This window comes from Coturnix japonica, chromosome 19, assembly GCF_054131305.1.
Source record: "Coturnix japonica strain WE chromosome 19, WE-NBRP24, whole genome shotgun sequence".
Taxonomy (NCBI): domain Eukaryota; kingdom Metazoa; phylum Chordata; class Aves; order Galliformes; family Phasianidae; genus Coturnix; species Coturnix japonica.
The window spans coordinates 14,239,992-14,260,975 of NC_140681.1; the positions used below are offsets into that span (position 1 = coordinate 14,239,992).

General features: G+C 44.8%; 3 protein-coding genes across 7 annotated transcripts; 1 reads left to right on the forward strand and 2 right to left on the reverse strand.

The window, feature by feature from the left end:
- Window positions 1-287: 287 nt before the first annotated feature.
- SNAI1 (snail family transcriptional repressor 1) lies at window positions 288-3,587 on the reverse strand. Its single transcript, XM_015882023.3, has 3 exons — window positions 3,480-3,587; window positions 2,336-2,845; window positions 288-1,402 (listed from the first exon to the last, which is right to left on the reverse strand). Exons 1-3 carry the CDS (start codon window positions 3,556-3,558, stop codon window positions 1,221-1,223), a joined length of 771 nt encoding a protein of 256 aa, XP_015737509.2. The 5' UTR covers window positions 3,559-3,587; the 3' UTR covers window positions 288-1,220.
- Window positions 3,588-5,771: 2,184 nt separating this feature from the next.
- On the reverse strand, window positions 5,772-10,622 carry RNF114 (ring finger protein 114). 2 transcript variants are annotated; one of them, XM_015882025.3, is made up of 6 exons: window positions 10,334-10,622; window positions 9,993-10,143; window positions 9,292-9,398; window positions 8,528-8,642; window positions 7,898-8,005; window positions 5,772-7,672 (listed from the first exon to the last, which is right to left on the reverse strand). In XM_015882025.3, exons 1-6 carry the CDS (start codon window positions 10,462-10,464, stop codon window positions 7,607-7,609), a joined length of 678 nt encoding a protein of 225 aa, XP_015737511.2. In that variant the 5' UTR covers window positions 10,465-10,622; the 3' UTR covers window positions 5,772-7,606. The 2 variants fall into 2 exon arrangements, with proteins under 2 accessions (XP_015737511.2, XP_085376007.1); XM_085519881.1 differs by lacking the exons at window positions 9,993-10,143; window positions 10,334-10,622 and adding an exon at window positions 9,697-9,951.
- Window positions 10,623-10,668: 46 nt separating this feature from the next.
- Window positions 10,669-18,803, forward strand: SPATA2 (spermatogenesis associated 2). 4 transcript variants are annotated; one of them, XM_015882020.3, is made up of 3 exons: window positions 10,669-10,812; window positions 12,795-13,220; window positions 15,057-18,803. In XM_015882020.3, the coding sequence occupies exons 2-3, from the start codon at window positions 12,903-12,905 to the stop codon at window positions 16,308-16,310; spliced, it is 1,572 nt and encodes a 523-aa protein (XP_015737506.1). In that variant the 5' UTR covers window positions 10,669-10,812; window positions 12,795-12,902; the 3' UTR covers window positions 16,311-18,803. The 4 variants fall into 4 exon arrangements, with proteins under 4 accessions (XP_015737506.1, XP_015737507.1, XP_085376004.1 ...); XM_015882021.2 differs by lacking the exon at window positions 10,669-10,812 and adding an exon at window positions 10,896-10,965; XM_085519878.1 differs by lacking the exon at window positions 10,669-10,812 and adding an exon at window positions 10,896-10,935.
- The last annotated feature ends 2,181 nt before the right edge of the window (window positions 18,804-20,984 follow it).

Here is a 20,984-nt window from a genome sequence, read left to right on the forward strand (position 1 = left end):
TCAAGGCATAGCAAGTACTCCCCACTGCAGCCCCACCAGCAGCCCTCTACCTGCCCATGTCTCTTCACAGCTGTCCCCTTCCCCCAGCCCCACATGGCTGCAGGAACTGACTCAGCCTACCTTTTCCTTCCCCAAGAAGCAGCTGTGCCACAGCCCCTGCAGCGCAGCAGCACTTGTGGTTCACCTGCAGCCAGTGTCAGGAGCAGGAGAACTGCTGGGGCCTAACACAGCCCCTGCACCATGCTCAGCTCAGCTACGTATTCACCCCAAGCACACACAGAACCAGATTATAAATTAACCATTTTATTGAATATCAATAAACTGTATATAATTATATAAAAGTTTTATCAGTACAAAATCATGGCACAAAAATATAAATACCAGTGTACCTTTGAAATGTAAACATCCTCTTTGTTATGATTCTGTAAAAACAATGTCCAAAGAGACGCATTCAGGAGGCACCTGTCAATAACCATAAATAGCACTTCTGGCACACACCTGTCGGTGGGCAGCCTTTGGACAGGCCACCATTGTATCAGCTGACAAGTGCCGGCTATTAGTCACAGTCCTCTTTGAAAAGCAGTTGTTAAGAGTCATATTAACAGGTGCTTGAGTGCATAGCTGCTCTGTAAACAGGATTCTTGTTTGAAATAGCTACCAATGCCTTTTATGGACACCGTTAATCTTGTAGGCATTGCAAATTGTCATTGTGCTGGGGAGAAGCAGCTGCTTCACAACTAATGTGATACTGTATTATTGCATAGTTACACCTTCTACTTGCAGCTTATATACAATCGCGGCAGAGGGAAAGAGGTTGTGTTAACACTTTGTCTTTCATTAAAGAAAATATTGGTTCTTAGAAGTTACCAAGTGGTTATGGGAAAAAAAAAAAAAAATTAAAAAAAAAAAAAAGCAGCCCCCAGAGCTACGCAGCTGCAATGCCCAGCACTGGTGGCACGCCAGGATGCAATCCCTCCTGCGAGGTGCTGCTGTGCTCCAGGCCTCGTGGTGCCTCTTGTGGGAGTCCACCCTGCACCCAAAGATACCCAGATGGGAGCAGGATTGGGCCTTAAGGTTGCACAGGAGCACGGGATGAGGAGCGTGCACGTCCTGTGGCTGCATACGGTCCGAGGTGCACGGCAACGGCAGCACGGAGGGAACTAACTCCTACAAACACTAGGTACAATACGTGTATCTGCACGGGAAAGGAGAGCTGGTTCTCAGCGTGCCCCTGAGCAGCCCGTCTCTTCGTGCTTGTGCAGCAGCGACATACGGGAGAAAGTCCGGGAGCAGGTTTTACACTGGTACTTCTTTACATCTGAATGGGTCTGCAGGTGGGCGCGCAGATTAGAGCGGTCAGCAAAGGCCCGGTTGCAATGTGTACAGGAAAAGGGCTTTTCACCTATGAGACAAAGAGAAACGTTCCCAATTAACCACTGCATCAACACATGGGGAATATCAAAGAGCGAGCCATTCATTAGCCAGCAATCGTGTGAAAAGGAGAGCTCGCAGCATTACTGGGATGGAAAGCGGCGTGGGAAGGCCTGAATTCACCCAGCAACGCCTCCAGCTTGGGAATTTCCTACTCCGAAAAATCCCTCCTAGAGCAGCGACGCCGGAACCATCTGCGAGAAGCAGGGCAGCTCCGCACGGCGAGGCCCCGCCACGGTGACACAGCGTTAGGGCTGCGCACCACCGCTTCCTCCCCCAAACCCTGCACTCCCCCTTCTCCTTCCTGGACACAGTGAAAGGCCCTGGCCAGGCTGAATTCCTCTCAGGCTCTTTTGGAGGAAACGAATGTGCATGCTCAATTTGGAAAGCACAATCGAGTCTTGCCAGCTTCCTTCAGCTATCGTCTTTAGTACACTGAGAGGGTGTGAAATTAGTGCCAAGGAACCATTACACCATCCCAATAACACTACAAAGGATGCTCGGGAGATGCTTTGTGGGCATGAGGAGAGCTGCAGCTGCGCATGGCCCCAGACAACAACAGGTGCACGAGGCAGCTGCCACCACCTGCCTGTAACTCTGGGACCACGGGCTGCAGAGCTATGGGTGATGCCAGGTGCCGTGGTGGTGGGCAGCAGGGCTCTGAGCATGGAGCAGCACAGGACCACGCATCCCAGCACAGCACAACAGCACCAGCTTCCAGGCACACATTCCCAAGCTGGGCCTTTACTCCACGTTCGGTTCCAGCTAGAATATTTAAAGAGAAGTGCCAAGGGGGTTTGGGAAGCCCGTATCTTCCAAGATAACAGCCTGGCAGCTGATCTGTTTCGGACTGGAAGCAGAGAATCGGTAAGGGTGGGAGAAGAGGGCTGAGTAGTGTTGTTACCAGTGTGCGTACGGATGTGGCCCTGCAGCAGCCAGGGCCGGGAGAAGGCCTTGCCGCACATCTTGCAGACACAGGGCAGCGTGTGGCTCCGGATGTGCATCTTGAGAGCCCCCAGGCTCACATACTCCTTCTCGCAGTACTTGCAGCTGAAGGATTTCCTGGTCTGAACATCACAGTGCAATTGCTTGTGCTTAGAGAGCCCAGCGAAGGTGGAGTAGGCCTTGGTGCACTGGGCACAGCGGAACCGCTCCGCAGCAGCAGGGGCTGAGGCTGGGCTGGGTGGTCCTGAGCTCTTTCCCTCATCTTCCTCACTAGAGAGCGTTGTCAGGTCCAGGGCTGGTGCCGCACTACCAGCTGCCTCTGCCTCGGTGCCCAGACCAGCTGGGAAGAGGCTGGAGAGAAGACCAGCATCCCACACCAGCGGCGGGTAATAGGTCCCGGGGCCCAGCACTTCGGGTGGAGGGATGACAGACAGCGCACATGTCTCATACAGCAGCGGGGCAGCCAGCACTGTAGGCAACAAGCAACACTCAATGGAGCATTCACTCCATAAGAACAAGGGGCATAAGGACCCCAATCCACCCCACTGGGAATGAGAATACTCCAACCTGTCACATTAGGAATGGGGAGCAAAGGAATCCTAGTCTGTCCCACTGAAAATGGAAGGGCCCAACTCACCTCAATGGGAACGGGAAGGGGGGACACAAGGGGACCTCAACTCAGCCCACAGAGGGCTCTGTGCCTACGGGAACAGGGTGCCCGTCCCACACCACGGAGCAATATTGCCCCAGCCCAAGGCAAAGGGACTCAACTGCATCCCACAGGCACCCCATGCCTCAACCCACCCCGGAGCCAGAGGGACACGGGGACCCCAAACCCACACTGCCCGCCCACCTCGGGGCAACACGGGATCACCGCACGGAGCGCAGCGCCCTGCTCACCCCGGCACAGAGGGACGGCGGAAAGGTCACCGCTCCCCGCACGGGTCTCTGCCCACCCCGGGGCACAACGCAGCCGCTCCGCTCCGCCGCCCACCCCGCGGGACGAACTAAAAATGGCACAGCCGCTGCAGGGCAGCGCTCCGCTCCGCTGCAGGGGAGACCGAGGGGGAGCAGCCCCCAACGCGAGGCGGCTCGGCACGCACCGGTCTGGCTCTCCAGCTCGCTGTAGTTGGGCTTCTTGCTGGCCGAGAAGTGCTTCTTCACCAGGAACGAGCGCGGCATCGTGCTGGCCCGGCGCCACCGCCCGCTGCGGAACCTCCGCCTCCCAGCGCCGGTTAATATGGGCCCGGGGTGTTCAGGGGGGCGAGGAGGGCGGGGCGGGGCCGCCCCCCACGCCCGGAGCCAATGGGGAGGGCGGGGCGGGCAGACAACAGGCGCCAGCCCCGGGCATCGCTGCTCCGGGCTCAGGAGCATCTGCTGGAAGGGGGCTCGGAGCCGGCCCGGTCCGCCCCCACTGCTTCGTCCTCACGGGCTCACGGCCGCCCAGCGTTGTCAGCGGGCCCCGGGGGGCAGCGGAGCCGCAGGGCTCTCCCGGCTCCACGCACCTGCTCGGTGCCAGCCTGTATGGCAGCCCGCCTGGGACGCAGAACGCGGCGATACGGGCCGCGGCTGCAGCTCGGGGCGGCTGCTCCTCCCTCTCGAGAGGACGCGGTTGCCGAATCCTCCCGAGCCCCGCGCCGGCCCTGCCCCGTTCGTCCTTTGCTGCCCGCAGGCGCTTCTCCCTCCCGCCCCATGAAGTGGCCGGAGCCGGCGGACACGGCCCCGAGCAGCCGGGCCGGGCGCTGCCTCCCGACGGGCCGAGTTCTCCCCCTGCCGGCAGCCGGGAGGGACCGCGGGTGACGCTCAGGCTCCGGGCGCGACCCGCACGAAGCGCTGCCCGAAGGAGCAGATTAAAGCTCGCCGCCTCCGCTCCGTGGTCGGGGAGGAGCCGTCGCTCAGCTGGATGCCGCTCACGGGCGTACAGTTGCCGCTCTGCTTTGCAGCTGCTTTAGAATCCAAAGCGCTTTTATTCTGCTGACCCCTTTTGCCTCAGTCCTTTTCATTTTCTCAAGTCAAACAAGCATCAGAAGGCAACTCTGAAAACAGCGGCTGGAAGTTTGTGAACGCTGCCAGCTGGCTGGAGCTGGTAGTGCAAAACCTCACAGACCCCAAACTTCTGACTACAAGGGATGAATCCTTCTCACATCCACCTCACCAGGGAGCATCCATATCTGCCAAAGCCCCTGCTATCAATCTGCTGGGTTTTGCTTCGAGGACTCGGGACAGTTACTGCCAAGCAGACACCAGGAGTACCCAGCATCAACCCACTGTTAATGCTTTATTACAGACAGGGTCCTTTCCAAGATGGGATCGATTGCTGTAATTCCAGGAAGTTATGCCAATTGCTTTAATTGGCATTTAAAAGGCAATTAATACTGCCATCAATTTACCTGCCTGATGAAGGCCAGTCTTTGACCAGAGACAAATTCATAGCAAAATAACAAACAAACAGAAAACAAACAAAGAAACCAAATCCTCCCTCAAACACATGCTTGTCTCTGCCCATTCTGTCCCCCTTCCTGTGTGCTAATTACCCTCCTAATTCTCAGTGCTAGACACTAGGAATTTCACAGGCTGAAGGCAGCCCGACTGCATTATCAGCAGCAGGGGGCCCTGGGACCTGCTGCAGCCACAAGATCAGCTGCTGACAAGGTGGAAGCAGCTCCTCTGGCACCGTATTTCACTCTCCTGCAGCACTGCTTCACCAGCTTCTAAAGTCAGAATTAGCTTGTTCTGCGATAATCCCTTTTTAATGATGAGTTTCTGCAAGCAGATGAGATGAATCAAGGTTAAGCATGTGTCTCAGCAGTGTCTTCAAATTAATGAGCAAATACCACTGAGACGTTTCACTGTAAACATGTTTGTATTTGTTAACTTGATGAAATCGGCAGCACAGAGACACTAAGCTCATCAGCACTTAAGTGGAAAACTATAGCTCAAGTTCTCTCTGAATGCCTGTATGGATGCTTATCACAGCACAGATAGCAGTGCTATAAATTCCACTGTTACCAAGCTAGGAGGTGCCAGAACTTCACTCCTTACTCATACACAAATTTAATCAAAATTCAAATAGACTGGGTGTGCATTTTCCAGTTTGGGTCTGTCCCGTGCATGAGGTAATTCCTTGTAAGTTGCACAGTCAGTGAGCAGGTCTGTACAGACACGGTAGGATCACAAGGCCTGAGCAAACATTTCTCACCCTTCAGGGCTGCAAGACAATCCCCATCTTGCTGTTTCACAGGCAATGGAAACAAAGTTGAAGTCTCGGTTTCTTCCCTGGTTTCTAGCATGCTTCATGGAGCTTCATGTAACATTACAAACTGTTTTGGAGAGATGCTACCACAAAGTGTACGGATCATGAGGAAGAAGTGACAAAAGCTGACAGGAAGATAGAATTCTATAAATTAAATGAACTTTATTTATAACTTGTCTTCAAAATTCGAAAAACACAACAAAATAATTGTTCAGAAGCTTCAAAGTGCTTCTTAAACATTTAATCTAAATTGCATGGAAGTGCACTTCAAATAGCAGCAGAAATCAAGATTTAGGTCAATTTGCACCACAAAACTCCATTCTAGCCAGATTCCAGAAATCTCCACTCAGCCACCAACATGGTCATCTTTTCACAGATCAAGAATTAGAAATAATCAACTCCAAAACAAAGTACTTTTCCCCCACAGTGCCGTATTTTTGCTAAGAGTGAAATTCTGTTCACCAAGCATATGCTTAAGGCTGAATCTATAAGTAGCCTGTTCAAAGTCTGGGAAAACATACTAAAAACATGCTAAATATGTTAGAGGTCTTGCTGAACACAAAGTTTAATCATATGGTTTTAGCTGGGGTTCATTTAGTAAGGGTAAGGCTTCGCTGCGGTCTGCAGGGTATGAAGATGTTATTTGTCAATTGAATTAATTAGTACTCCATTCTGTGGTGGTACAGGTTCACTGCTCCAATTAAGTATGAAAAGTTAAATTACACAAGATATCAATACCACTCTGATTTACAGGTTCTGTTCAGGTGTCTCAGATTGCTAGATCTCAACATCATGATTGTGCAGTTAAAATGTTACAAGGAAGCTCTATAGTGAAAGTGTATAATTGAATATCGAGTATCCATTTTTCACATAAGGGAACAGTCATCCTGCTTTCTTGTTACTTTTTCTTTGAAAGCTATACCTGCATGCTATATATACATAATACATGGAAAACACAGTCTAAGCACAGCTTTAGCAACATTTAAATGAAGAAGAGAAATTCAAAATACTTCTTAAAATCTATGCATCTTAATGCATAAAGGTAGAGCTGTGCAAGTGCTACGGAATCTAAGTTTTACTTCCAGTCTGCTTTGAGGGATGGAACAACTACAAATGCATATATTAAAATAAGGCAGAGATTGAAATTTTTTCTGAATTCTCTTGTGAACATAGTACTTAAGAAATCTAGAAAACCATTTCTAAAAACACTAATTGAATCACAAAGCCAGTAGATATGATTAATATTTGCTATCGCAGTTGAACTAACACAAAAGTTTTATCTTCCAGGCTTGAAATGATGGTCAAAGTGTGAAACAAAATAATCAGATGTAGAACTAAAATATTCTGAACTATTTTCTTACATAGCTGCAAATATTTGCTAAGGAAATTCGTAGTTTGAAGGCTCATACTAAAAACCTGTTTTCCACGTAACTGAGAAAATGCCTGTAAGAGCTCAAATACTGCGAAACATGAAATCACATGCAGAGGCCACTTTGAATGAGAACTGATCTGACAATTACAGTTAGCACCTAGAGGTCTCACTTAAGAAAAACAGATACAAATACACCTCTTATACTATCACTTAAGAAATGTAAACAAGATTAGGAGGTGAAATTTACCAACTAGTTTGGACCATTCAGTCTAGAATATTTCTGCTTTTAGAGTCAAATGAAGACAACTGGAAAAAATAACTCATCAGAAAACAGGCGTAGGTGAAGGGAAAAAAGACAGTCTCCTCCATGCTGACCTACAATTAAGCTTTGTGTGAAGCAAATAAGAAAATTAAACTTATGTGGTTAACAGAAGACCAAATGATACAGACATCCAACAGGGAATTGAAACCAAGATTTAGAAGTCTTCCATATTTCTGGTTGCCTGAGCTCATCTTGGGACGTACACGGAGAAGTGCAAGGACGCTGGGCACTTCTCCCCCATTGGAAAGTTGGTTTGACAATTAGTCTTTCACTTTTAAAAAATTTATTTATCCCGCAAAGAACGCATCAAAACCTGTGCCATCATATCATCTTCATCAGCATCATAATCCTATGAACAAAAAAGTACAGAAATTCTTTTACTGCAACAGCCATGGTGATTAATGTAACACAAAATAAAAACAGAAAACAGCTGCCTCATTTTCTAACTTACCAATAATCCAATTTCTCTCATGATACCCTCTTCATAAATTAGATTACATAGCAGTGACTGTGTAAAAAGCTGTGTTTTAAGAGCCATCAAGCTCATGTACTCCAAGGGTGAGAAAATACATACCACAAAAGTATCATATGAAAACCGGTGTCGCCTCTGAAGGTGCTCCATGAAGTTAGCACTCCTGTAATTTGGATCTCCCCATGGCATTGAGGCACAAATTGGGCAAACCTTGAAGAAAAAATTAAGTCAGTTAGGCCCCAACAGTTAAGTGTGTTCAACATTTATACTATGAAGGGCAGAAGAGAGGGAGTGTGGAACACTAAAGCCTGAGATTCGTAACGATTACTATTCTCTAAGCAAAGTGACATCAAATACTTTGCTGGGCCACTCAACATTCAGGTTTAACAGAGGCTTTTATTTAAATTGATTTCTTACGCCTCTGAATGAGAATGGTTTATTCTTCTCTCTACATATTGGAGATGAGGAGATGAGAATCAGTCACTGTTGTCTACTTCAGAAGATCTCAAACTTCATTAATCAAAAACAAAGAAGTTTCCTGGACTACCTAATGTACTTTGAATGCCTACCATTTTCCAAATATGAGGTGAATGTGAAGTGGATGTAATTGTACATTAACAGAAGCAAGTATAAATTTGTAATTAACTTTAAGCACTAAGTGTCTAATTCATTGTTTCAAGGGGATTTAAGACTAGACTTCATTGCAATTCTTGCACCGAGACTTTTTATTACCACTTGTCTTGCATCCATGCTGTGCAATGTTTTGCAGTGTTCAACTAGTCCTTCTTGATCAAAGTTTTTCTCACTGCAGTACGGACAAGGAAAGGTAAAGCGATTTGGGAAGTTCCTGGTTGAGGGGGAAAAAGATGAAATACGTTGTCATATTAGTAAAGCTAAAAGCACACACACACAAAAATTAGAATAGCTTAAAAGACTTTGAATTTGCTACTTGGAAGTTATCTTAATAGCGACTAAGAATAAAAATTATTCAAAACAATGATCTTATTCCATGCAATCATGACAGGCAAATTTAAAGAATCATCTTTTAAATTCTTAACAACATCTTACAGAAATCTTCACATCGTAAACTTTTACACAAAGGTATTTCTTCAAAAAACGTTATAAATGCCATTTATCATCTTATATTTTTCATGTTCTAAGCGCACAGTGTACCTATCACCCAGAATGCTCAAATGCAAATAAGAGCAATGCAGTCAGCTCCACATTCCCTTCATTATAAGTTACTACAATCAAGAGACAGAAAGACAGCTATTATTAAATAGGGAGCTACTTTTATCAAGTACTCCAGTCCTGTCTTGTGCAAAGACTGCACAGAGGAGAATAGTTTGATTATGTGCAGTCAGTTGCAGGATTATGGCTTATTTTTAACAGCATCAAATGCTAATAAACACAAACTAAGGAAAGAGGGAAAGTCTGCTTTCACTTTCTCTTTTTGTGATCCTAAAGATGAGTACGTCCAGAGAAGAGCTACTTACCTGGCATTGTGAAGTGGTTCTTTAGTTACAGCCTTCACACCTTCCATTATGTAATTCTGGTACTTTGCACAGGAGGCTGCATGGCTGCGCATCTTTGAGAGGAACATCTGCATAGACAACAATCACACAGCACTTAAACTGTTTGCAGCAGGACACACACAAAGCTTTGTGCAGGTAGTGCTAAAACAGGAAGAAACGCACATTTCATCTGGTGAGCTGGAAAGCTCTGAGATTATAAATCAGTTAATGTATAACTGCTGCCTGTAACATTTGAGAAATACAACACCGTTCCACATACTTTCCTTATCTTATACTCCAGAATCAGGAAATATTCTTATAGGAAGTCAGCTTATTTTGTTACTGAGAAGAGATGACACGGGAAATAATTCAGCTTTCTACACTTACTGTGGCATAGGTTTAAATTCAGATTTCCTTATTGTTAATTTGAACTTTCATTTGCGGGACTTAACAAGTGGCGATCGAGGAACTACATCTTTCTATCAGCGCAACAATGAAAGCAGCACTATGCAGGAATAGAGGAATCGACGTGACACCTCAGCAGCGGGCACCGAACCGAGCGGGTCGGGAAGCTCTGCAGCATCCATAGGAAACGGAGGAGGACCCACATCCCTGCGGAGCGCGGACAGCGCGTCCCACACCGCACCCAGCCCGGCCCTCCCGGCTCCTCGCTGGGCTCCCACCTTCTTGCCGCAGCCGCTGCAGCTGGTCTCGGTGCTCTCTATGAGCTGCTCCAGGTCCAGCGCTCTGCTGCCCGCGCTCAGCGCGCCGCGGCACACACCGCACAGCGGCTTCTTCGGCTTCAGGCACTGCTGCAGGCACGGCGTGCAGAACCTGCGCCGGGACAAGGGCACCGTGAGCACAGCGGGCACAGCGGGCACCGTGAGCACCGTGAGCACAGCGGGCACTGTGAGCACCGTGAGCACAGCGGGCACCGCCCGGCGCTCCCCGCGTTCCCCGTGCGCCCAGAGTGCCCCTCGCGGCCTCCATCCCGTCCCGTCCCGTCCCGTCCCGTCCCGCTCACACGTGTCCGCAGGGCGCCCTGACGGGGCTGTCGAACACCTCGAGGCACACGGGGCAGGTGAGCCGCGCCATCAGGTCCGCCCAGGGCTCGGGGTTGCGCAGCCCGCCGTCCCCGCCGCTCGCCATCGCCATCTTCCCGCCGCCAACCAGGAAGCGGCTCCAACGCAGCCGCACCCACCGCACGCCGGGCCGGACCCCACGGGGCGGAGCGGCACCGGGACGCGGCCGGGCCGGGGGTGTGACCGGAGCTACGGGGAGCGGCCACGTGACACCCCGCCCTCGGCCCTTCTGACGTCACGCACCGGAAGTACTACTCCAGATAGGAGGCTATCTACTTCCGGGGCGCCGCTGTCAGCTGTCCGGTGCTGCTCGCACCGTCAGCCCGTGCGAGCGTGAGTCGTGCGAGGAGCCGTGCGGGCCCTGCCCTGCCCTGCCCTGCCCTGCCCTGCCGTGCGGCCGGAGCTGCTCGCGCCTCCGCCGGTAAATCCCCTGGCGCCGTGTGTCGTTCCGGCGGTGCAGGCTGCTGGCGGGGGGGGCGTCTCTCCGCATCCGGGTCACCGGTTGCTTCCGGCTGAGCGACGGCGGAGCGGAGCGTGTGGGAAGGTGCGGGGTGCGGGGCCGGGACCGGCAGCGGTAGGACGAGGAGCTGCACAACCATAGCGCCGGGCCGGGGGGTGCGGGGCGGGGGGTGCACAGCGCTGAGCTGCTGACGGAGCGGCCCGGGGCTGCGGGCGGCTCCGCTTTGTGCCGCTGCCGCGATGTCCGGCTGGGGGGGCTGGCAGCCGGGAGAAGGAGCTGAGCGCTCCGGTGTGCTGAGGGCAGCGCGTGTCCGGCGGGTGGGCAGTGATGGTGCTGGGCAGTGCCCCGTGGTGGCGGTGCTGGGCAGTGCCCCGTGGCGGTGCTGGGCAGTGCCCCGTGGTGGTGGCGGTGGCGGGCAGTGCTATGTATAAACATGAAGTCAGAGCTGGGGCTGGTGGTGGTTGTACATACCACAGTTCATAGGCTCTTGCTGAAATCCTTTCCCATAGGCGCTTTTTTTAATCCTGAGCTTTCACAGCTCCAGTGTAATGGGGCTCTTTTTTAAGCAGTTATTAGTGTTGGACATGGAAGAACATTAATACTTGATCCAACTTCTTACCTAATTAAGCCATCGTTTCTCCTAAGGGTGTGTTACTAATGTGCCAGACTAAGATCTTTCTCATTTGCAAAGCTCTTCTTGCTAAGTAACAGCAATTAAGTTAGTTTTGTGTATGAACTTCATCTTGCCCACCTTGAGGGTAAAGCGAACTCTTTGGGAGCCGGCTGGATTATGTTTTTTCTTCTGTCCCTTACACTAAGATGCAAATTCAGAATTCAACACTGTGATTCGTGGCTTCTTTTGACATTAGTGCAAACTCTGACTGGGGAAACAGTAAGCTGTGTGCCTTTAAGCAGAAGTTAAAACAGCTATTGATCCTTTCCCATGCCATGGTCATTAAGCACATTCTTTCCTCAAGTAACATTAGTTGTTAGCTTGCTTGTTTTTCTTGGCCTCCTGAGGCATGAGTCTTTTTATTATTGTTTTGTTTTTTTTTTTCTTTTTTCTCTGCGAATCTGTATAATGGCTGCATTCATGGAATTAATTTGACCTTATTGGTGATTTGCATTTTAGCAGGAGCATGTGGTGTTATTGATCAATATTCTAGCAGTTGAAATTAATACTGAGTGGAAAGTGTTTTCTGAAGTGTTGCTTCAGTGTCTCTGCAGCTTAACCAATGCTTTGTCTTTTACTTGATCCCCCTCTCCAATTTGGTTCACAGTTGAGAAGTTGTAGGTTGCACTCTTTAAAACAAACAAACAAACAAAAAAAGCCAGTCTGCTTTTTAATCACAAGTTCTTCAGGTTGTCAAGATACTCTGCTGGACTCCTTGTTACATGGCTTTGGGGAATGAACACGGAGAGGCTTGTTTTGACACCAGCTATTTCTGTGTAATATGGGGATGGTGGGAATGCTTATTAGTACGTGCAAAATAAATGACAATATCTGATTAAAGTCATGTTTGTGTAAGTTGTTTGAACTGAAACAGTAAAATAAAACAAGACCATGAGAGTTCATGCTTTCCCATTCAGTCTGCTACAAGTTACTTTGGCCATGGTTCCCTAGCTCAAGGAATCCTCAATCTGGATGCCAGCCTTTGTGGACTTTATTTATCAAACTCCTAGTGCCTTGCTTGATTTAGGTTTGTTGTGGTCTGTTATATTCAGATAAATTGAAAACAAAGAGAGTAACATGGGAAAGCGGGACACTAGCACTTCTGTAGACGCCTGTGCTTTTTCAGAAACCTAGAGAAGCTGAGAGGTTGTTTTGGGAGCTACTTTTCTGTGAGCCGTTTTATAGAATCCTGTGAAGTAAATAGATGCTGTGAACATCTGGGTTTTACGCAACTCTGATGACTTGACTTTGTTTTTAATTTTTATTCCAGAAGAGTTGCCGTTACTGAAGATTCTTAATATCCAATAATCGACCTACTGCCCAATAACCATGAAAGAGACCAAGTAGCTTCCCAAGCCTGAGACAAAAACTGATTTCAATGGATACAAAGTATAAAGACGATTTATTTAGAAAGTATGTACAGTTCCATGAATGCAAACTGAGCGTCTCTGACAGCAAGCAGCCTCCGATTAATGATGAATATTTGCGAGTGGCAGCATCAGCCTTATTTTGCCTTCCCAAAATTGATCCCTTTTATAGATTCCGGTTGATAAAATTTTATGAGATGGCTGAAAACTCACTGAGATCTCTGAAATCCTCAAGTTTACATTCTCTGCATAATGCATTCAGTGTGCTTGAGACTCTTGGAATTAATCTTTTTCTTTATCCCTGGAAAAAGGAGTTCAAACATATTAAGGTAAGATATTTATATGTGAAGACAGAAATTTTATTTTATTTTTTCTTTGTTTAAACAGGTCATGTATTTAGCTTATGACAACTTTTTTTCCTGTTAGAATGATGTATAATGTGACTGTTTATAGCTGGTAAATAGAAGCCATAAGAGGCGAAGTACATGAAGTGTGTGGTGGTGAGACTACCCAAGAGAAGTACAAGTACTGTATGTGTTTTTAAAGTAACCAAAAATAGAGGAAGAGCTTATTTAAGGTTTTTGTTTGCTTTTTCTCCTAATATACTTGATTTCTACTTGGAGTTGCTTTAACTTGAGTGAGCGATTAAGTTGTGTTTAAGTTCATAGCTTTTTATTTTACATCCACAGTTACTGTAGCACAAGGACTAATGATCAATGTGTGGTTTTAAGTAGGTGCTCTGCTGAGGATCCCATAAGTTATGTGATAATGTTGAAGGATTCACTGAAGTAGTTGCTTCTTGAATGTATTTTAATTGCTTGTAATTTCAAAACGTTAAATTTTGGTTCTAATGCACTTTCAAATTATTCATCTATGCTATGACCTCACAATGAAAAGTATAAACTTGTGTGTTGCTTGACTTGAGTACCGCAAGTCTGATAATGAGATGTCCGCTGCCAGTTTTCTATTTCATATTTTGTTATCACTGTTTTCCTATTCAAAGGTGCTGCAGCATTTCAACAATCAGTGCTGCGGGTGACTTGAACATTTCTGAGGCTTAAAAATTGGGTAGAAACAACATTTCTGGTGTATGTCTAAAGTCAGTTGCAGGTTGTGTGTGCTATGGATGGATATTTTTGTTATTCTTAGATGACAGTATTTTGCAATTTAGCAGAGATTCTGAATGTGGATGGTTCATTTCATAAAATCATTGGGTGGTTTGGGTTAAAAGAAACCATTTGAATATCTAAAGTTCCAACCTCCCTGCTACAGGTGGGGATGTTTGAGAGTCTTTCTACTATGAGAAGACAGATACTTTATACTAGATCTCAGTGCATCTGTGTTACTACACTCAAGTTCTGGCCTTTGGAATGCTTGCTGATCCATCCAGGATATCTCTCAAAGCACTGCTAATATTGGCTTTGGTTGTGCACTGTGGATCCAGTACTTGCTCTGGACAAATATATAATGGCCAAGGTATTCCTCCCTGCAGTCAGAAGCAATTTGAAGTGTGTTAGGAGTATGCTTAAGGTGTGCCAGATGTCAAGGGAGCTGTGACTTAAACAAAATCATAATTGTTTCGGGGCTTTGTTATTGGAAGTTCTTGACCTAATACTAGATTAAAGAAAACAGGCATTGGAGTTGTGTACTAATTGTAAACCCTATTATCCACACACACACACACACACAAATAAATAAATAAATAAATGTGCCCCTGAGTGTAGTTAAATGTGCATTGAAGAGGACTTCGATACTCCTGCAGTAATACCATCTTCCTGTTATATTCCACTGCTGCTTGTCCAGGGGAAATATGTGAAATCTCTGCCTTTTTTGCTTTAGCATTAGGCTTACAAACACAACGTGTCTGGTGCATATAAAAGTTAATGTTATGCATGATAGTGATTTAACCCAACCAGAAGGATACCATGCTAATCAGAACTTCAACTAGAATGAAAATTCTCCTACTCGGAACTTGCTTCAAGCAGAACTTCCATCTGCTGAAACAGGAGGGCTACAGAAATGGAGTTCATCTTGCCATGGGAGTTGCATGTCTTCTCTGTAATTATTCTATTTAATATTGTAGTACATGTCACTGAATTTTCTGAACATCTAGTCAACCGCTGAATTTGTAACCTAGTTTTCCTTTTATTCCCCCACCTCCTTAGACCTACACGGGAGCCTTTGTGTATTATGTAAAGTCTGCCCTCACTGAAGATGATGTAAGGCAGATTTTGAACTACATGGGCTATGTCCAAGAAGTGGGAACAATGTATAAGCTCAAAGAGCAGATTGATGCTATTCAAGTGAAAATGGTTTCATTTGAACTCTTTTTGGCCAAAGTGGAATGCGAGCAGCTTCTTGAAATTCATTTGCAAGTGAAAGATAAAGGCTATTTGGAAATTGATGTCATAAATGAACGAAAAAATAGCAATGAGGATACTAGAGGCTGCTCAGAAGCTATGAAACGGCGGGCAGAATGCAAAGAAAACTTAAATACTTCCCTGGCACGCATGGTACTTCAGAAATCAGCAAGTGAACGGGCCTCTAAGGATTATTTCAAGCCAAAAGTGAGCAAGCCTTCTAAATCAGTAGACACATATGATAATTATTGGGAAAATAAGAAACCACCACTGATGAGCTCATTGAGTCTCAGGAAAGAACCAGTTTTAGTTGATGCAGAAGATGACATCAAAGATGAAATTATTCGCCCATCACCCTCTCTTCTGACAATGTCAAGCTCGCCACATGCATGTTCAGGAGAATTCTTGCCAACTTCATCTCACCATAATGGCATGTTAAGAACAAATGTCCCTTACAGCTCCTATTTTTCTGCTCAAGAGGACTTAGATTTATATACTGATCCTGATTCCAGAAGTATGTTAAATTTTAAAAGACAGGAATCTATTAAGCCTGATGTGTGGCTGTTAAAAAATGATGCCAACCCTGTTTACCACAAGCGCACCCATCTAGCCAAAGAGACAGCTCCCCTCAAGTGCCAAAACTGTGGTGTACCTTGTGGGGCTTCGGTTTGCCAAAAGTGTGACAATCTGTTCAACTCCAGGCAGGACTACCCAGTAGTGAAACAGAGCACCTATTCCATCAAACCACTTCCAAATGACGGCTTGTCTCCTGCCTCTGCTTTAAGAGAGAAACCTCAGTACACATCACAGACTCAAAGTCAAGAGAGAGCTTCTCAATTCAGTTCAAAATCCAAACCTGTGAGCACCTCACGCTGCGGCTTTTGTAACCGATCTGGAGCTGCAAACACATGCATGTTTTGTTCAAAAGTCTCATGTGACACTTGCCTCAATGCTTATTATTATGATCCCTGCTGTAGGAAAAGCGAGCTTCACAGATTCATGCCTAACAATCAGTTAAACTATAAATCAACTCAACTGTCCCATGTTGTTTATAGGTAGACTTGGTCTGTTTTGGAGGGGAAAGGAAAGGGCTATTTAATGTTCTGACTCCACTGATGACAAGAAAAACACTGACCTCTTACAAAATTGATATGCCCAAATATTTGGAACCATGGTTCAGTAATCAGGTGCCAGTTCTTGATTTTTGTAGCTTAACAAATGCTGCAGATATGATTTCATGCTGCTATTATTTAGGTAACTGCTAAATCATCATTAATTCTCAATGTAAATGAGGGAGAAGAGCACTTTTTAAAATATAATATCTTGGCAGCTGTTGCATTATAGAAGAGTTACATCACATGTTTCACACCATTTTAGTCATCTCTTTGCCTAAGTGAAGCCACGTGAGGCTCTGAGAATTAAGATTCACATTTTCGGTGGGTGTAGAAACTACTGCCATTTTTTTGTAAAGTATGACTCTCAAATGTGCAAGAAATACGTGAATAGCTTGTTTTGCCAACAAGGACTATTATTCAAAGCGTGTCTGCATTTCTTGATCTCCAAAATGCAAACACCATAGCATCTCTTTTCATCTTCATTGCTTCCTTCTCTCCTTATGTCCCAGTTGTTTATTGCAAACTTATATAATCCGAATCTGAACAATATGTGCTTTATGTTCTAGTGTTGCCAAGATCATCCTGCTGTTTTGTTTTGGTTTTTTGTTGTTGTTGTTTTTGGTTTTGTTTTGTTTTGTTTTTTTTACTGAATGGTATTTTAAAAGGTGAACTTGTATTCATGTCACTTAAATTTTGGCTAGTGTTGTCCTTCTTGAGGAGTACAGATTTTCTTTACTTTCTGTTGCACATATATTAAGTACTGTTCTTTGTACTGTAAACAGGTAATTTGGAAACAGTTTATTTTTAATAAATATTTAATATGTTGAGTTCTTAAAGGTGGTAAAATCATTATAACTACTAAGTCTCTCTGGGTTATTTGTTCAGGTGACTTTTTGTTTCTGATTGTACTGTATTTCTTAGCTTGTTGTAGTTGCTGTGGCAGACTGACATTATTTGCTCTGATCGTTTTTTTCTAATCCAGCTTTTCTCTTTTATTCTGCTAAGGCTACCACTAAACTAGGTGGAGTCTTGTCTAAAAACTGCAAGATTTTGGTTCTCAGTGCACGCTTTTCACTTGTGGTTATGGGAACTGTAAGTATAAATCTTATGCTTGCGTCCAAATTCACTGCAGAGTCTGTAGTGTAGTTAGCGGGTAAAGTGCTGACCTGATGAGAAATCGGAGCTCATTTGTGTATCCTGTGTTTACTATTAAAATAAACCTAACAATTACGGATGTGAATCCAGTAATGATATTTGTGTTACTGTTGCACATAGGAACTCTTGTGCTAGACTCTGTACAGTTTTGCCCCCAAATAGCACCCAGTTATTAGTAGGCTTTAGAGGTTTTCTGTTTCTTGTTGCATAAAGGAGAATCCACAAGAATTCTCCTAACTTCCTATATTCAAACTAGCTTGTCGGAACAAAATATCAGGCAAACCAATCTTATGTGCAAAGTTGAACATCTTTAAAATATCTGTTTAATAAAAAAACAAACAAACAAACCTTTAGCTGAATTGTAAACTACCTAGTCCACTTTGCACTAAAATTATTCACTTAGGGTTTTTATAAACACTGTTAGAGTCTAGGCTTTGAAATGTAAATGTTTGTTGATCCCTGTCTGACAGAGATGTGCATGAATGATTGTTTTCCTTAATTTTTGGGGGAGTGGGTAGAGGGCTTGAGGGTAGTAGCAGGGGAAGGCATATAGGCTAATAGTGTAAAGTAGCTGAAATAATTGTAGCCATAAATGGGTCTCAGAAGTATTATGGAAATAAGGTGAAATCTGAGTCTTGCAGAGGGCTGAGAACAGGAAATTACTGTACAGTTTGCACTAAGAGACAAAGTGAATGATACGTGTTTAGTAATCAGGGAAATTTCTGAGTCAAGCAACTGCAACTGAATATTATGTTATAGGCAGGTATTGCCTTTCTGACCGAGAAGGTTGGGATAAACGTTGCTTAGGTGAATGATTTTAAGGTTTTTAAAATCTCATATGGTTTTTTTTTTAATATATATGTATATAAATATAACAGATGTAGATACATTGTGTACATAATGAGGAATTTAAAAACAATTTTACTATTAAAACACAGTCTAAAGGTGGTTTTCATTTCAGTGATTACTTTAGTTTTGTTCATCTTCTGAAGTGTCATGCCTGTATGGCTGTTTTACAGTGTATCTTTTAGTTTGCTAGTTCATTTTCCATATGGCTACTCAGACCATAGTGAATAACTAAAACTGTGATGCCACATAATTCTTACGGTGAACATGGCAGGGACAATACTTGCTTTGAAAAAGAAAAGTCCTGTGTACATATGTCATGGAATACTGTAGTACAAAACTGTGTTGAATTGAAGTGATACCATGCTCTATTTTTGTGTATCTTACTGTATGAGGTTGCTGTGATTAATACAGTAAAATATATGCTAATGGAAAATGCAGGTGTTTTGCATCTGATTTTTTTAAAAAGAACTAATTTATGTTCAAAGGAATTGAAAAATAAAAAGGCCTTTGAGAAAAGGCTTAACTCTTTTCTTAAGGTTGAGTACATATAGATGTCTGTTTCACCGCTGTTTTGCATGCAGAAGTGAGTTGGTGCACAGAGGTAATCCTGGGGGCAAAATGTGCAAGTGTGTGTGTATCATGATCCTCAGTTGATTGAGACTGGATGGAGTACTTGCAGAACTTAGTGGTTTGTTTGGTGGTTGGTTTGTTTTTTGTTTGTTTTGTTTTGTTTTTTTGTTTTTGTTTGTTTGTTTGTTTGAAGTTAATTTTCAAGTCTTAGCAGCATGCCTGTTTGTTCCATAAGAACATGTTGTTGGTCTGCAGCAGTCAAACTGATGTGGGGCAGTGAGCAGGTTTCATGTGCAATGTAAAGCTGACCTACATTGTTTTCTAGCCTTGACTCTTGATGTCATCTGCAGATATTCTGACAAAGCTTCCTGATGCAAAATCTCACTAACGATGTGTGATATTGTTGATGTACTTCTTGGCACTCGAGGTGGGCCTTCTGGCTGCTCTTTCATCCTACTAGCTCCAGGGCAGGCTAATTTCTCAAGTACCAAACTAGATCATTTTTCCTTTGTTTCTTTGTTTTAAAGCAGGTCAGGTGAATGCTTAAAAGGCCTCAAGTTCCATTTGAACAGTCTTCTGATCTGTTGAGGTTCCTGGAAGTATTTGGGATGTTAGTAAAATCAGGCTCAAGATGACAGAAGCATTGCTGCAGGAAGTCTTGTCTTACACCTTTGTGCCATTTGTGCTAATGTATTTCTGGCACATTTTAAACAAGTCAGTGCTGACTGTTCTGACTGGTCTGATGTTTCTGATGACAGACATTATACGTGTCTGCTGTGTCTTTTGCTCTGAACAAAGTTTAAAGGTTCCATACATCATCACGTAGCTTAAACTTGACAATTAGAGATGGCAGCTTTTTCAAAATTGTTGTCCAGAAAAAATAAGTTTAGATTCCAAGCATTTAGTTTGTGTAGCTAATTGTGCTACAGTGTCTTGTCACGGGGAGAGATTCCCTTTTCTCTTATTTGCTTAGAAAGGGGGGTGAGCCTGAGTACTGTGATCATTGTAATGCTGCCAGAGTGAGGGAAAAGCAGCAGGTGCTTCAGTTCCAAGCTACTTTGAGGTCATTGGGAGCTAACTAGGCCTTTTAGCATGGTCATTGCCGTCTGTGTGAATGTAAATATACCTGGCTGTTGTTTGTGAAGGATATTCCACAGTTCCATCTGAACATCATGATCATGTTTGTCTAAAGTTTGTAAGCATGTAAATGGGTGGTCCTGTGTGGAGCCAGGAGTTGGTTTCTTTGACTCTTTTGAGTTCTTTCCAACTTGGGATAGTCTGAGAAATGTCTTAGACTTCTTGTATAAAATTAAGCAAAATTGGGCATTGCAGGTTTTTTTGTTTGTTTGTTTTTTACTACAGTTGATCATATACTCCTGGACAGTATTTTTTATAATATGTCTTGCCTGTTTGAAAGTTTAGAGGCAGGGAATCAGTACTTAAAGTAGCTTTCTGGTTTTGTACTTATATATAGCCCTCTGCAATTAGGGCAGCCTTCAGCACTGAGCCACAATACAGTGCACATAACAGTGCATTGGATCTTGCATACTGCCTGAAGGAAGGCAAAAGGTTAAAATGTATGATATGGCAGCAGCTCTTGTAACTCTAAAATCCTGCAGACATGCTGCATTATTGAAGCTCTTCCATTTGAGGAGAAGTGTAGGAGAGCCAGAGAGCAGCTCCTTTGTTTGACAGGATGTTTGGTGTGCTAATGTGCAGAAAGCAAGATTGTTCCTTGCAGCACTGAAAGCTGTCTGCACTGAAAATATCTTAGCATATTTTATACTGTGTAATGGCCCTTTGGTTCAGGCAGGAATCTACAATCTTGCTGTAACATCACATGCAGAGCGATCGGGGAGATGGTGTGAAGGAGGCAGAAAAGGTGACTGTAATACCTAGCTGTGCATGTAGAATTGTAGGACCAACTGACCTGTAACCAGGGACAGTTGTGGATCCCAGTTGTGGATCCCTGCTGGTGGCATGTGCAGATCCTGAATCCTACTAAATTAACATTAATCAAAACCAATACTATCACCAAGGAAGT